The sequence below is a fragment of the Emys orbicularis genome, chromosome 1 (assembly GCF_028017835.1).
Source record: "Emys orbicularis isolate rEmyOrb1 chromosome 1, rEmyOrb1.hap1, whole genome shotgun sequence".
Lineage (NCBI taxonomy): Eukaryota > Metazoa > Chordata > Testudines > Emydidae > Emys > Emys orbicularis.
In genome coordinates this window covers 1139830-1155893 of record NC_088683.1, presented here as the reverse complement: position 1 = coordinate 1155893, position 16064 = coordinate 1139830, and the positions used below count along the sequence as shown (strand labels likewise).

Below are 16064 nucleotides of genomic sequence, written 5' to 3'. Positions count from 1 at the left end.
CTACATGTACCCCAGGCTGCTGGGAACTAAAGTTCATCTAGACAAGGCTTGGGTTACCTAGGGAGGTGATGGAATCTCCATCCTTAGAGGTTTTTAAGGCCCGGCTTGACAAAGCCCTGGCTGGGATGATTTAGTTGGGGATTGGTCCTGCTTTGAGCAGGGGGTTGGACTAGATGACCACCTGAGGTCCCTTCCAACCCTGATATTCCATGATTGTATGATACTAATGCCTTGGAAACAGGCAGTGTTATTTTTTGACAGAGTGCCACTCCCCGTTGGCCCACTCAATCCTTCCTAAATAGGTTATAACTATTGATTTTAACATTCCAATCATGGTGAATCATCCCACCAGGTTTCAGTAATACCAACTAGATCGAATTTATGCTACTAAATTAGCAATTCCAATTCTCGTTTGTTACCCAAGCTCCTAGCGTTGGTGTATCAGCAATTAAAGAATTTCTTCTCCTTATGTACTTTGGTGTCTTGATTAATTTTGTTCTCAACATCTAGATTTTGTGCTGCGTGCTCATTTGTTCTCTGTTTTCACCCTCCTCTTTTGTTATTAGTTCAATCCCCTTCTGACTACTCTAGCCAGCTTGTCCTCGAGGAAATTGGTCCCCCTTTTACTGAGATGGAGACCACCTAAAGTATTCAGCCCTCTCTCCCCACAGAAGGGGGGCAGATGATCCATAAAACCCAACACCTCTACCTTACACCACTTAACTCGGCAGTGTTCACTTCCAGAATCCTTTGCCTTCTATCTTCCTTCCCTCATGGGACAGGAAGGGGCTCCAAAAATTCATAGAGCCAGAAGGAACCATTGTGATAATCTAGTTTAACCTCCTGTGTAGCACAGGCCAGAGAACTTCCCCAAAATAATTCCTGGAGCAGAGCTTATAGAAAAACAGCCAATCGTGATTTGAAAATTGCCACTGATGGAGAATTCATCACAGCATTTGGTAAATTGTTCCAATGATTAATTACACTCACTGTTAAAAATTTATGTCTTATTTCCAGTCTGAATAGGTCTGCTCCAAGTTCAAGCCATTGGATCCTGTTACACCTTTTTCTGCTCATCGAAGAGCCATATATATATATGTTCACCATGTAAATACTTATAGACTGTAATCAAGTCAACCTCTTAATCTCTTTATCAAGATAAATAGATCAAGCTCTTTGAGTCTATCACTGTCCGGCATATTTTCTAATCCTTTAATCATTCTCATGGCTCTTCTCTGACCCCACTCCAATTTATCAACATCCTTCTTGAATTGTGGGCACCAGAACAGGACACAGGATTCCAGCAGGGGTCACACGGTGCCAAACACAGAAGTTGAGTAACTTCTCTACCCCTCCCACGCTCGCGTTAGTCCTTCTGGACAGAGTAGCACACTGAGAGCTCCTGTTCAGCTGTTCATTCAGCCCAGCCCCCAGACATTGCTACCCAGTATAGAGTCCCCCATCCTGTAAGTGTGGCCTCTTTCCTTGTTCCTAGATTGGACACATTTCCATTGAGCCGTATTAAAATGCATATGCATTGTTTGCTTGCACCCAGTTTACCAAGTGATCTAGATCGGTCTGAATGAGTGACCTGTTCTCTTCATTATTTACCACTCCCCAAGTTTTGTGTCATCTACAAACTTAATCAGTGATGATTTTGTTTTCTTCCATGTCACTGATAGAAATGTGTTGGACTCCATTGGAAACACACCGCTGAATGAAGACTTCCACATTTACAATTACAGTCTGTGATCTATCAGTTAGCCAGTTTTAGTCCATTAATGTGTGACATGTAAATGTCGTATTATTTTGGTTTTTTAAGTTAATATGTCGTGCGGTACCAAGTCAAACTCCTTACAGAAGTCTAAGTATATTACGTCACCATTACTACCTTTGTCTACCAAATTTATAATCTCATCAAAAAAGATATCAAATTAGTTTGACAGGATCTATTTTCCATAAACCCATGTTGATTTGCAGTAATTACATTATCCTCCATTAATTCTTTATTAATCAAGTCCCATATCAGCTGCTTCATTATCTTGTCTGGGATCAATGTTAGGCAGACAGGCATATAATTCCCCAGGTCATCTCATTTTCCCTTTTTTAAAAATTGACTCAACATTCGCTTTCTTCCAGTCTTCTGGAACTTCCCTGGTATTGCAAACATATTGAAAATCAACATTAATGGTCCAGTGAGCTTCTCCACTGGCTCTTTTAAAACGCTTGGATGCAAATATCTAACTTTAGTAGCTTGTTTAACATCTTCCCAAGTTACTAGTGGAATGGAAAGAGTGTGTCATCACCACATGATGAGACTATATCATCTATTTCCCCCCCAAATAGAGAACAGAAATATTTATTGAACACGTCTGCCTTTTTCTGCATTATTATTGATAATTCTGCCACTTCCATCTAATAATGGACCAACAGCATTGTCAGGAATTCTTTTGGTCCTAATATATTTTAAAAACTCCTTCTTATTGTCCTTAACTCTGCTGGCCACAGCTTTCTCCTTGTGTCCTTTTGCTTCCCCCTTATCCAATTTTCTACAATTCCTAACTTCTGAATTATAGTCATTGCTATCAACTTTCTCCTTCTTCCATATACACACACACACACACACACACACACACACACACACACACACACACACACACACACACACACACACACACACACACTTGGTGCTTTAACAGGGCCAATTTCACAGAGCTGAAAAAAATCATGAGCCAGATCAGCTAGGAGGAAGAATGTAATCAGAAAAATGTGAATGATAATTGGGAATTATACTATTAAAGCACCAAGTTTATATATAACTGGTCTTGACTTTATTCTGCTTACACATTATAAATATGATCAAGTCATGGTTAAGACTGTGAGTCTGTCACAGAGGTCACGGATGTCGTGACTTTCCGGGACCTCCGGGATTTCCGCAGCTGCAGCACCAGGTGTGGCTGGCCCCAGGGATCGTCAGAGCAACAGCGGTCCCAGGTCAATCCCCAAGCAGATAAGATTTAGTCAGGGGTATTTATAGTACAAGTCATGGACAGGTCAGGGGCCATAAACTTTTGTTTATTGCCCGTGACCTGTCCATGACTTTTACTAAAAATGCCCATGACTAAATCTTAGCCTGAATCATGATCATTTGTACCTAATCTACCATTAATTTTCAGTCCTGTGATCAGGTCCTCTTTATCTGTTAGGACAAGGTCTAACAAAGGGTTCCCTTATGTTGGCTGCAGCACTTTTTGAATTATGAAACTGTCACCTATAATGTTTAGAAATTCCCAGGGTGTTTTACTACTGGCACCATGAGACCTCCAGCATGTGTCACTCAAACTGAAGTCCCCCATGAAGATCATTTGGACATTCTTGGGAGTGGCCATGCCCCTTGGCAGTGCCATCCACATAAATCCTTAAATCCAGACCCCAGCACTGAATTCAGTCAGCGCAGAAAGACAGAGGATCCCAGCATCGACCCAGATATCTAGGGATGGCTTGTGCTGGGCACAGAGCAGTGTGTCATTTCATCACTGGCAGTGGACTTGGCTGGCCAGATGAGATTGGGCACCTGGCTAATGCTTTAGCTGAGCACAGAACCATTTGGGCAAGCGGTTCTCCAAAGCTGATGCTGGTTGCACAGTAACCGGCAGAGTCACCTGGGCTTGACGAGCCTCCCTTGGTCAGAAGAGGTCTGAGGTGGCTCTTCTGGTCATTGCAGGTCTATACAAAGCCCATGACATAGAGGTACCCTTGCCTGGCTTCTCACTCCTGTTTTGTGTTTCTTTGCTGTAAAAGGCAAGCTGACTGACACACTACGTATACACAACAAGAGGCCCCAGTGGGGTAGAAGAAAAAAACATGAGGGAGGCCATGAATTTAAGTGAACAAATTCTGAGCTCACTGCACCTTCAGCCATTGCCTGGGGCAAGTCCCCCTTTTTACCCTTGAGCTCTGCAGGAGAAGAGGAGGAAGGGGAGGTGAGTAGCTCTAATGAACTTTGCTCTCTGGCAGATTCCAAGTTTGTGTACTGGGACAAACTTACCTGAGATGTGGGACTAGGCAGACCCCACCCTGGGCAGAGTGGTTCTGTGGGAGAGGAGAGCGTCTCTTGCCTTGGGCAAGGTCTGTCCTACGAGCTAGAGGTGTGATTCTTCTGCTCGCGTACACTCATTGAGCTAGCGTGAGTATAAAGAGCAGTGTAGCTGCAGTGCCATGGCTTAGCCATGCCAAGTACAAACCCGCCTGAAACTGCTGGGTGTATACTTGGCATGGCTAAGCCGCGCCTCTGCTGCTGTTACCCGTGCTACCGTGGACACACTGCTATTTGTACTTGCACTAGCCTGATGAGAGCTAGTGTGAGCATGAGTACATGAGCAGGGGTATCACACCCCTCACCACCACTCTAGACATAGCCCTAGAGACATCTGGAATCCAGCTGTGTCTATCAGCCTCCTAGGGCAGGCACTTAAACTAGCACGTCCATCTTCTCAGGCATGAGGAGAGTTCTTGGCCTCAGCCTAGAAGAGGTGGTGGTGTGGAGGAAGAGGGGATATGTCATTTTCATATCTCCAATGTCCAGTCCCATCATGAAGATCAGAGTGTGGCATCCTGCCACCAGGTGATGACTGAGCCTAGAATGACCTAGTATAGTCTACAAGTTGCCATGGAAGCCGTGAGATCCAGAGCAAATGCACAGAAGAGTCTGAGTTGGTGAGAACAATCGAACTCATTCAGAGCAATTTGTCTCAATTTCAAAACCAGACCTGATAAATCACCAGCCGAGAGAGGAATCTCAGGGACCTGGGTGCTTACCCTGTAACTAAGACAACTCTAGTGTTTATTTCATTCTAGGACTCATATACCAAGGGAGACCACATTGAGGGTGGGGTGCCCGATACAGGTGAGGACAGACAAAGTGTGCATGGTCACACCCACTCCGAACCGGTTCTACTACCCCTCTGGACAAAGGCTCAAAGACAAAGCAGGGCCAGAAGCATGAACCAAAGAAGTTCAAGTAAGGTCAGGTGTCTCAGCCACCATTAAATTGAGGATGGTGGTGGATTTACAACAACCAACTGTATGCTAATACCATGAGCTGCAGGTATGAGTCTTATTCCCATTGTCCCAGAATTATGATCACAAATGAGACCAGGGGATTCCACCTGGACTACGGCTGACGACTGGATATCTCAAGATGCTATTTCCCAGTACTTTGAATATTTCTATCTTGCTAGTTTGTCTAGTTCCTGCAATGGAAAGTGCTGCTGCATCACTGTGGCTATGCGTCATGCAGCCCCCCAAAGCATGTAACCCCCAACACGGGACATCAAGTATCAAACCTTAAGCCTCTTCCACAGAAACGATGAAGATGACAAAAGACAGAAGGAAGGGACAGCGTAATGAAATAAGGTGTATCTATCACTGAAGTACCACAACACCTCACAATCTGTAATAGATTTATCCTACATCGCCCCTGTGAGGTTGGAAAGTTCTGTCATCTCAGGGTACAGAAAGGCATACAGAGACTTGCTCACGGCCACACAGGAAGTCTGTGACAAAGGAGGGAACTGAATTATTTTGGGGAAGCTTGATGGCCTGTGATATGCCGGAGGCCAGACTAGAGGATCACAATGGTCCCCTCTGGCCTTGGAATCTGTGAATTATGGTTCCAGAGTCCCAGACTAGCATCCTAACCACGGCACCATCCTTTCCCTCATGAGTTTACTTGACTCTGCAGTGGATACACCACATTAGAGATACGTCTTCCATTTGTGCTTTGTTTACTTTTCAGCTCCCAGACTGCTGCACTGGGCAGCACAATATGGGGAGAAGGTGACCAGCCCTCCGTGGAGAAAGAAGTGGTTCGGGACTATTTAGAAAAACTGGACGTGCCCAAGTCCATGGGGCCAGATGCGCTGCATCCGAGGGTGCTAAAGGAGTTGGCAGATGAGATTGCAGAGCCATTAGCCATTATTTTTGAAAACTCATGGCGATCGGGGGAGGTCCCGGATGACTGGAAAAAGGCTAATGTAGTGCCCATCTCTAAAAAAGGGAAGAAGGAGGATCCGGAGAACTACAGGCCAGTCAACCTCACCTAAGTCCCTGGAAAAATCATGGAGCAGGTCCTCAAGGAATCAATTATGAAACACTTAGAGGAGAGGAAAGTGATCAGGAACAGTCAGCATGGATTCACCAAGGGCAAGTCATGCCTGACTAACCTAATTGCCTTCTATGATGAGATAACTGGGTCTGTGGATGAGGGGAAAGCAGTGGATGTGTTATTCCTTGACTTTAGCAAAGCTTTTGATACGGTCTCCCACAGTATTCTTGCCGACAAGCTAAAGAAGTATGGGCTGGATGAATGGACTGTAAGGTAGATAGAAAGCTGGCTAGATCGTCGGGCTCAACGGGTAGTGATCAATGGCTCCATGTCTAGTTGGCAGCCGGTTTCAAGCGGAGTGCCCCAAGGGTCGGTCCTGGGGCCGGTTTTGTTTAATATCTTTATTAATGATCTGGAGGATGGTGTGGACTGCACTCTCAGCAAGTTTGCAGATGACACTAAACTAGGAGGCGTGGTAGATACACTAGAGGGTAGGGATCGGATACAGAGGGACCTAGACAAATTAGAGGATTGGGCCAAAAAAAACCTGATGAGGTTCAACAAGGACAAGTGCAGAGTCCTGCACTTAGGACGGAAGAATCCCATGCACTGCTACAGACTAGGGACCGAATGGCTAGGTAGCAGTTCTGCAGAAAAGGACCTAGGGGTCACAGTGGACGAGAAGCTGGATATGAGTCAACAGTGTGCTCTTGTTGCCAAGAAGGCTAACGGCATTTTGGGCTGTATAAGTAGGGGCATTGCCAGCAGATCGAGGGACGTGATCATTCCCCTCTATTTGTCATTGGTGAGGCCTCACCTGGAGTACTGTGTCCAGTTTTGGGCCCCACACTACAAGAAGGATGTGGAAAAATTGGGAAGAGTCCAGCGGAGGGCAACAAAAATGATTAGGGGTCTGGAGCACATGACTTATGAGGAGAGGCTGAGGGAACTGGGATTGTTTAGTCTCCAGAAGAGAAGAATGAGGGGGGATTTGATAGCAGCCTTCAACTTCCTGAAGGGGGGTTCCAAAGAGGATGGAGCTCGGCTGTTCTCAGTGGTGGCAGATGACAGAACAAGGAGCAATGGTCTCAAGTTGCAGTGGGGGAGGTCTAGGTTGGATATTAGGAAACACTATTTCACTAGGAGGGTGGTGAAGCACTGGAATGCATTACCTAGGGAGGTGGTGGAATCTCCTTCCTTGGAGGTTTTTAAGGCCCAGCTTGACAAAGCCCTGGCTGGGATGAGTTAGTTGGGAATTGGTCCTGCTTTGAGCAGGGGGTTGGACTAGATGACCTCCTGAGGTCCCTTCCAACCCTGATATTCTATGATTCTATGAATAATTAGTTTGGTGCAAGTGTGCGGCTCGGACATACAACACTGGGATTTGAAGAGGAGGATATTGTGTGGCCTGTAGGACCAAGGAGGTTGTTCCAGGCACAGAGGAGAGTAAGGGAAGGTGGAAGTGCTCATGGCAGATGGAGGCAAGTGGAGTTGGTAGAGTGCAGGTCCTGGGCCAGGAAGCAGCAAGTGATGGGAGAAGAGAGGCAGGCGGGGCAGAGCTGGGTTGAGGACAAGGAGTTTGAATCTGAGACTGGTAGAGCCAATGAAGGGATTTGAAAAAGGAAGGGGGCAGATGACACGTTCAGAGGGGCAGGACAAGAAGAGGAGTTCAGCGACAGCATTCGGAAGAGAAATAGGAACAGGATCAGCCCAGGATCCCAGCTCCAACCGGACTCGGGAGCAGCTGCTTCATAGGAAAGTACAAAAACCACGTAGGGAATAACCTGATGAGTGGGGCTGCTTTTCCCCCAACCCAGTCAGCTAGTGGTTGCGGCCTGCCGTCACGCATGGGGGCTTATAACCCGTCTGGTTTTTTTTACTCTAATTCACGTAGCTGGTGATGTTTTCACTCTTCATCTAACTGCCGAGCCCTCATTTAGATGGCAAAGTCCCTGAGGCAGGGCCCACCTGTTCCTATATGTCTGCCCAGCACCCGGCCCAAGGACGTGCCAAATCAAGAATAAAGTTATGGCTGCTGTGGGATGAACAGACATCAGTGCCTGGCTTGTGCGTGCCGTTACTCGGGGAGCGGGAAACGCCCTTTAAGCTCATTGTGGTAACAGTGGGCACAGAAAGGGATGTTTTCTACGGTCACATAAACAGGTGGGAGGGGTTATCCAGAAAGATGGAGGCTGCAGCCCAGGCTGGGTGTCACCAGGGCATGGGCAAGGCTTCTGGAAGTGGGAAAGGAGGATGGGCGGATTGGGGCATGCTATAGAGGAAGAAGCAGGGTTCGGCAGTAGCTTTAAGCAGGGGAAGGTAAAGGGGAGAGGGGGTCAAGGATGACTCCCGGATTAACAGTTTGTGACTATGGGAGGGTGATGGGTTCCCAAGTGAGCCACATCCACCCCTCACTATTCAGAGACCTTCACCCCTACAAGGCCTGCCCTCAAAGCTACCTTCAGCCCCATGACGCTCCAGAGCCATATGCTTCCCCATGGCCTCTGATAGCAGTTTTGTGGCCCCCAGAGTCATACAGACACTAAGCCATATTTATACCAAAAATCCCACAAAGACTCATTTGGCTGCAGAGCCCCACAGCCAAAAGCCCATTGTCTAATCTGCCTGGAGTCTCTTCCGCCAGCTATCAGTAGACACAAGAAAATACAGAGCATACAAACTTGAGGAGAGGAAACAGAGAAAGCCTGAGAGAATCGGGGAGAATCTGGTCATTACGGGAGTAACCCCGCACCATGACAACCCAACCCATGAGAAAGGGAGATGCCATGCTGAGGGCTGGGAAGTTTCATTACACAATTTGCAGACTAGCAGATGTGAGTAGGACACACACACACACGAGTACAAATGTACATGTACTGAGAGACACACCCACTTGCACACAAAACCCTTCTGTGATACATGCAGAAAAAGGCAATCAATGACTGCTATGAGGAAATCACTTGTGGGGCTCAAACCCAAATCAAAAGGGTCTCCACCCACAGCAAGGGCTCGAAAAGGAGCAGATCTCCTACGCAAAGCTGGCAGCCCCTCTCCAAGCCTTCCCTATAGGTGCCATGTCTCCTGTGCAGCAGGAGGGGACACAGACAGACATCACTGTGGCTATGTTCTCCCATACTGATCTGATCCCTCAGTACACTTCAGTGCTGGGTCTGCCCCAGTCTTCAACCTGAGATCGCTGGAAGAATGACCCTCTAGGCTAGGAGTCCCCTGCCTTCCACATGCTCCCAGCTCAGGGCTAACGCTGGTTATTCAATGCCAATAGATGAGCTCAATCACGCTCCGTTCCAGAGGGATTCTTTCTGGTAACAATTCCTAGTAATATGAACCACAATAGCTACAGCGTGGGCCAGATGCACTGGCAGCGTGAGCCGAGGAATTCCCCAAGACAGTGTGTGGGGATTGGAAATGTCCCCTTGATGCCAGCAGGGGAGACCCTGATCAGGCAGGGCTGGAGGTGTGGTGACAGCACAGTGCCACAAGTAGCCGCCTCAGAACAGAGGCACCACCAGCGCGATCCTTCTCCCCAGCCTGGAGTTATGCCCCAACACAGCCAGGGATTGTAGTAACCGGGCTCCAAATTCACAGTCAACATGGGGGCCTGGGGCTGCACATGGGCCCTGCTCTGAGGGGCTCCCAGTCTGAATCACGCATGCACAGAGCACGGGGCATGCACCCTGTCCACATGCACTAGGCTGGAGGTGAAACGCCTTGGCGTGCAGAGCTCTATGCACAGCGCAGAGTCTATCAGAGAACTACCAGGCAGTGTGCAAATACCAGGTATGGACAATGTACAGCACTAGAGTTAAACTCTAACGTGCCTGGGCATGAGGCAAGGGGCAGGAGAGTCCCTGGAGAGCCCTGCTGTACAGGGGCCCACGGGCTGGCAATGTGTAACACCAGTGCGGCCAGCCAGAGCAGGGCCCTGTGGACATGGACCTTCCCCTCCCAGCCCCAGCCCCGAGTGAAATAAACCAGCCCTTACCTTTGGCCCCTCGCAACACAAACCCGAATCCCTCATGCTCCCTCTTCTGCAGCACGGCCGTCTTCTCCTCGATGATGTAGTCACTGGGCAGGAAAGAGCACAAGAGAATGATGCTAGGGTTAGATTTCAGCACCATGCTGCCAGGCGCAGGTGGCCTCTCTGCCTTTCACACGGAGACCTCTTCGGAGCAACCATCGCTCTCAGCACGGAGCTGGGCACAATCTCTCTCCCTCCCTCCCTTGCCCACTGTCAGAACAAAAAGGCGAATGCTCCTTTCCCTCCCTGTGTGGGTAGGGGTCAGCCCTGGCCGTCTGGCTCTCCCTTCTGCCCACGGATCCCCCTCTCAGTCACCTGCATGTGTATGCAGAGAGCTTACTGATCCCACCCTGGGCTTCCCTTTACATGATGCCCTTAGCATGTAACTGAAGAGTGGGGCGCCTGAGCAGAGGAGTTGCAGGGGGAGGCAGCCAGCCAGCCATCAGGGAGGATTCTCGCTGAGACTTTCCTGCTGGCTCTTGGGGGGCAAAAATCAGGAGCCTGACAAAAGGGAAGGTGGCTCTTTAGTAAGTTTCCTGGGAGAGCGAATGACAGAGTTTATCTCCTCATCCTGACGCTCTGATCTTCTGTTAAAATCCCCCCACCCCCGTTGCTAAGTAACGGGCTGTCATTAGGGAAAAAAAGGGGGGTGTTCATTTCATTGTCCTAGTCTAACAAAGCTGCTCTCTCTGTCCTCAATGGCAGCTAGATGAGAAGAATGAAAAAATATCCAGTGGTAAGAAGAGGGAATCAAATGCAAAGCTCTGAACCGACCCCAAGCCTTAGCGACCCTTTCAACAGAAAAATGTCTACACGTTTTCAGAGAGCTGGGGCGGGGAGGGGGGATGGAAAGGGGAAGGGGGGAGGGAAGAGACAGAGAAAGATTCTCTCAGCGAAGGAGAGCTTAAATGCAGCTCTGTAAATCCCTCCCAGCAGAGCCGCATGTCTGACATCAGAGTGGAATTAATCAGAGATCTCAGTGCTTTTCAGCAGCACAGCGAAGGAGTTTTACACACCAAACCGGAAAGAGCAAGGCACAGCAAGAGGGCAGGGAATGTGCCAGCCCCAAATCCACAACTACATGTGTGTAGCCATTCAGGCTGATACACCCCGAGTGCAGCAACAGAGAAACAAAGAGCCAAAGCATCCCGGCACTGCCTGGAGAAGTAAACCCTCCAGGGACATGTCTGCATGGCTCCCGTGCACCAGAGGGAAAAGGGAGCACTACAGACAGACACCTATGCAAGACAGACAGAGCGTACACACGCACACACACACACTGCAGTAGAAACTCCCTCCCTCAACACACCCAGATGCATGCACTGCATACAGAGACACACACCCCTGCACATACACATACTACACACGGTCATGTCCAAAGTGCTGGCTCGGTGTGCTGCTGCCCTCTACTGCCTGGAATGAGTATCACAGCTGATCCAGGATTTCTCCGTTCGCTGACTGAGCGTGTGGAATTGCTCCGTTGTAGATAGGTTCATATACCACCGCCATCACAGCAGTAGCTGTGTGCCAGATTCAGAGTAAGGAGAGAGCTGTATTTCTGGACTGAAAAGGGGGGTGGATTCCAAGTGCTATACTTCAAGGGGCATGCAGTGGGCACTTAGCTGGTACTGTGGCATTAGCATCTGCCCAGCCACAACCCATTGCAGACCAGTCTTTGAATTAGTAGGTGGCCCTTTACATTCTGCATTGAGTGTAGCCAAACCCGCCAGCAGCTTGGGTGTGCTCGTAGACACCCCTTAACGAAGGAGACACAGCTTTAGGTTCCTGCTAGAACCGCCAGATACTAATAAATACTATCACTAACGATAATACCCTGGCTCTTACATAGGTACGGGGCGGCTCCAGGCACCAGCGCACCAAGCGTGTGCCTGGGGCGGCAAGCCGCGGAAGGCGGTGTGTTGGTCACCGTGAGGGCGGCAGTCAGGCTGCCTTCGGTGGCATGCCTGCGGGAGGTCCGCCGGTCCCACAGTTTCAGCGGCAATTCGGCGGCGGGTACGCTGAAGGCGCGGGACCGGCGGACCTCCCGCAGGCACGCCGCCGAATCCGCGTTACCAGCGGACCTCCCGCAGGCACGCCGCCGAATGCGCGTTACCAGCGGACCTCCCGCAGGCACGCCGCCGAATGCGCGTTACCAGCGGACCTCCCGCAGGCACGCCGCCGAATCCGCGTTACCAGCGGACCTCCCGCAGGCACGCCGCCGAATCCGCGTTACCAGCGGACCTCCCGCAGGCACGCCGCCGAATCCGCGTTACCAGCGGACCTCCCGCAGGAACGCCGCCGAATCCGCGTTACCAGCGGACCTCCCGCAGGCACGCCGCCGAATCCGCGTTACCAGCGGACGTCCCGCAGGCACGCCGCCGAATCCGCGTTACCAGCGGACCTCCCGCAGGCATGCCGCCGAATCCGCGTTACCAGCGGACCTCCCGCAGGAACGCCGCCGAATCCGCGTTACCAGCGGACCTCCTGCAGGCATGCTGCCGAATCCGCGTTACCAGCGGACCTCCTGCAGGCATGCCGCCGAAAGCCGCCTGACTGCCGTGCTTGGGGTGGCAAAATACATAGAGCCGCCCCTGCATAGGTAAATACATAGAGATGCATAAACACCTCTGTTTCCCAAACCACAGGAGGGATAAGCACTGAAGAAAAAGCAAGTGACGAATGTGGGGAAGGAATCTGCTGTTTTCACTGCCATTTGTTTGGGAAGAGCTACAGAACCTACTTGAGGCTCCAATACAGAGCTGATCCGACCTGATTACACAGGTACCTTCTGGCTCGTTAGGTTCAGCTCAGTGCCCTGGGTCGTACAGTTTCTTATCTGGGCAATTTGGCTCCATCTGCATTTGGACACCATGATGCTGAGTAGAGCCCTGCGCAGATACAAAATTGTATCCGCTTCTGATCCGCAATCTGGATACATGGTCAGCGGGTCTCTGCGGATTCGCAGGGCTCGAATGCTAAGAACGATATAAATACAGATCGGGTCTGATTTACACCTCGGGGAACCTTTTGACTATTCTGCTGTGATACAACTTTGGATGCATCACTAAAGAGTTTCTCATCTACAAGGGCTGAACTATAAACACAAACTGTCAGCCAGGAGGAGGTGCCAGAAGTTTGTTTTTAATCCATCTGCGAGTGTCCAGGATGTGGACAAACATATCCAAAATCTGAGAAAAAGTTTTCTACAGAGGAACTAGATCATATTCATTTCTCCTGGGAGACCCAGGAGTGCTCACAGTGTGCTGAGCACGGACACCTTCGCAGGGTGGAATGATGATGCAGCTACACGAGCCGTGGAAATGTCCTCACTGTCAGAAGGAACTATCAAAAATAAAAGGGCTTGACAAGCGTATTTTTCAATCCTCTCTGCTAGCTGACTCAGTGGAGCAGCTGTCTCCGCTCGCTGGAGAAACACTTGGCTTTCTGAAGCAGAAGTCCACACATTTGATTCCCATGCTGCCTGTATGTAGTTAGCTGGAGATTGCAGTATGTGTGTGTAGGTTTGTGGCCATGGATTGCTACACACACACATGCACTATAAGTAATGTATGCCAGGGAAATGCATGCACTGCAGCGCCGTGGTGTGTGGCATGTTATAAAGACCCCCCCGGCATTCCGTATGATTTATTAGTAGGGGCAGTACCACGACTTATTAGTGTATGTATTACTGTAGCCCCAGGAGCCCCCGTCATGGACCCGCACTCCCACGCTAGCTTACACCTGCAGACGACAGATACCAGCTGGCCACAGACTGGTGGAGGAGCACAAGGAGACGCTGTTGGCAGCATGGCAGGCAGTGGCCTAAGCGCTGTCCGATTTTTGTAGGGACCCTGGCAAAGGAGAGTAGTGAGGAGGGTTTGGAAGGTGCATGATGAGGCGGCTTTGCAGAAGTTTATGGGGAGCACCCCCCAGGCACAAGGGGCAGCAGGGAGAAAACAGGCCACAGATTTTACAGACCAACAATTTTTCGGGTTTTTTATCCCTGCATTTGTAAGTTAAGGTGCTGTACTTATGAGTCCAGTGGCGCAGGCCTCAGCTGGAGGAACACATGACTAATAACATTACGAGTTATAATACAGTAGTGCCCGAACGTGCTGCGCACGGCACATACACACAAGACACAGTTCCTACCCCGAGGGCAGATGTGGGAACCAATGAGAGCCACAGCGAATGAGGACGGGTGGATGAGGGTCACAAACAAATCCATCTAGGGCACTGATTCGACCCCCATTCCTGTAGTGCCTGAGAACTCCCCATGCTTTAATGTATTTATCCTCACAACCCTCTGAGGCAGGACAGTGCTGTTATCCCTGGAGCAGAGCGCAGGTATGGGCTAGGTTCACAAAGGGGACTTAGAAGTTGCAAGGCCTGACTCTGCTGTGCTCTTCCGGCCAGTGGAATTCACAGCCCCGAGCTAGGCGCCGGGGCTCCCCACACACGGCACGGGGAGCGTTAGGTGCCTAAGAAAGAGACTCAGAAGCCAGTAAGCTGAGCGGGGAGGCACCCAAGCCAGCCAGGGGTGAAATGCAGAAGAAAGGCATGGGGCTGAGAGCCCAGATCCACAAAGGTACAGAACTCCCAGGGATCTGGGCCGGCTGGAGGGAGGCACCGATCCCCACCCCTCTCCTGGAGTTAGGCACCTAGGCCAGGGCAGCCTGTCACAGGAAAAATGAGAGAAAGACCTGCCCCATTACAGCCCATAGTTCCGTGGCCGGGCTCTCCCCGTTTACAAATCCTCGCTCTGCCTCATTTGGAGCAGAGACTTAAGCCCAGGTCTCCCCCATTCGAAGCGAGTGCCTGAACCCCCAGGCGGGCGGGGGGGGGGGAAGGGGATTGTGGGTGGGTCTGAGTTTTGCCTGTGGAAGCTGTTCCAGTGTGTATATAATTAAACAGAGGGCAGATTTGAACACTGGTTTCCCATATCCCCGGTGAATGCCCTAATCACTGGGTTATTGCGGATTCTGGAGGACACACAAAGAGCCGGTCCCCACTATTCCCGACCGGCTTGCCCCAGTGATCTCTGGGGTGGGTTAGACCTGCACTGAGCACACCGACTGGATCAGTCCCCCCAGGCAATACGGGTGGATGCCTAGCTTGAGTATCATGCCAGGGCTTAGGCGTGAGTGCAAGTTCCCACCAGCTCATTAGCTGTATGACGGCATCAAGACTTAGGTGGCTTTGCACATCTACAAGTGGAAACTGAGGTGCCTCTGCGGATGTAGGCAGCCCAAGGCTAGGCAGAAGCTGAGTGGTGGTTTTGTGAATGTCAGTGGTGTTGCACTAACAGGCAGTTATGCGCCTATGTCCCTTTGCGAATCTAGCCGTAAGGGACCTGCCCCAAGGCACACAGAAAGTCTGTGGCAGATCAGGACTTTAGCAAAGGTACTAAGACGCCAGCAGCCTGCCCATTGCACCAATCATAGAATCATAGAATATCACGGTTGGAAGGGACCTCAGGAGGTCATGTAGTCCAACCCCCTGCTCAAAGCAGGACCAATCCCCAACTAAATCATCCCAGCCAGGGCTTTGTCAAGCCGGGCCTTAAAAACCTCTAAGGAAGGAGATTCCACCACCTCCCTAGGTAACCCATTCCAGTGCTTCACCACCCTCCTAGTGAAAAAGTTTTTCCTAATATCCAAACTAGATCTCCCCCACTGCAACTTGAGACCATTGCTCCTTGTTCTGTCTTCTGGTACCACTGAGAACAGTCTAGATCCATCCTCTTTGGAACCCCTTTTCAGGTAGTTGAAAGCAGCTATCAAATCCCCCCTCATTCTTTTCTTCTGCAGACTAAACAATCCCAGTTCCCTCAGCCTCTCCTCATAAGTCATGTGCTCCAGCCCCCTAATCATTTTTGTTGCCCTCCGCTGGACTCTTTCCAATTTTTCCACATCCTTC

The 16064-nt window shown here is 50.1% G+C and overlaps 1 protein-coding gene across 1 annotated transcript in view; it reads right to left on the bottom strand.

The window, feature by feature from the left end:
- SHANK3 (SH3 and multiple ankyrin repeat domains 3) overlaps positions 1-16064 on the bottom strand; it is a 610715-nt gene that overhangs the window by 85068 nt on the left and 509583 nt on the right. The window contains exon 14 of the mRNA XM_065411947.1: positions 10110-10192. Within this exon, the coding sequence (XP_065268019.1) occupies positions 10110-10192 (83 nt within the window). The remainder of the gene's footprint in view (positions 1-10109; positions 10193-16064) is intronic.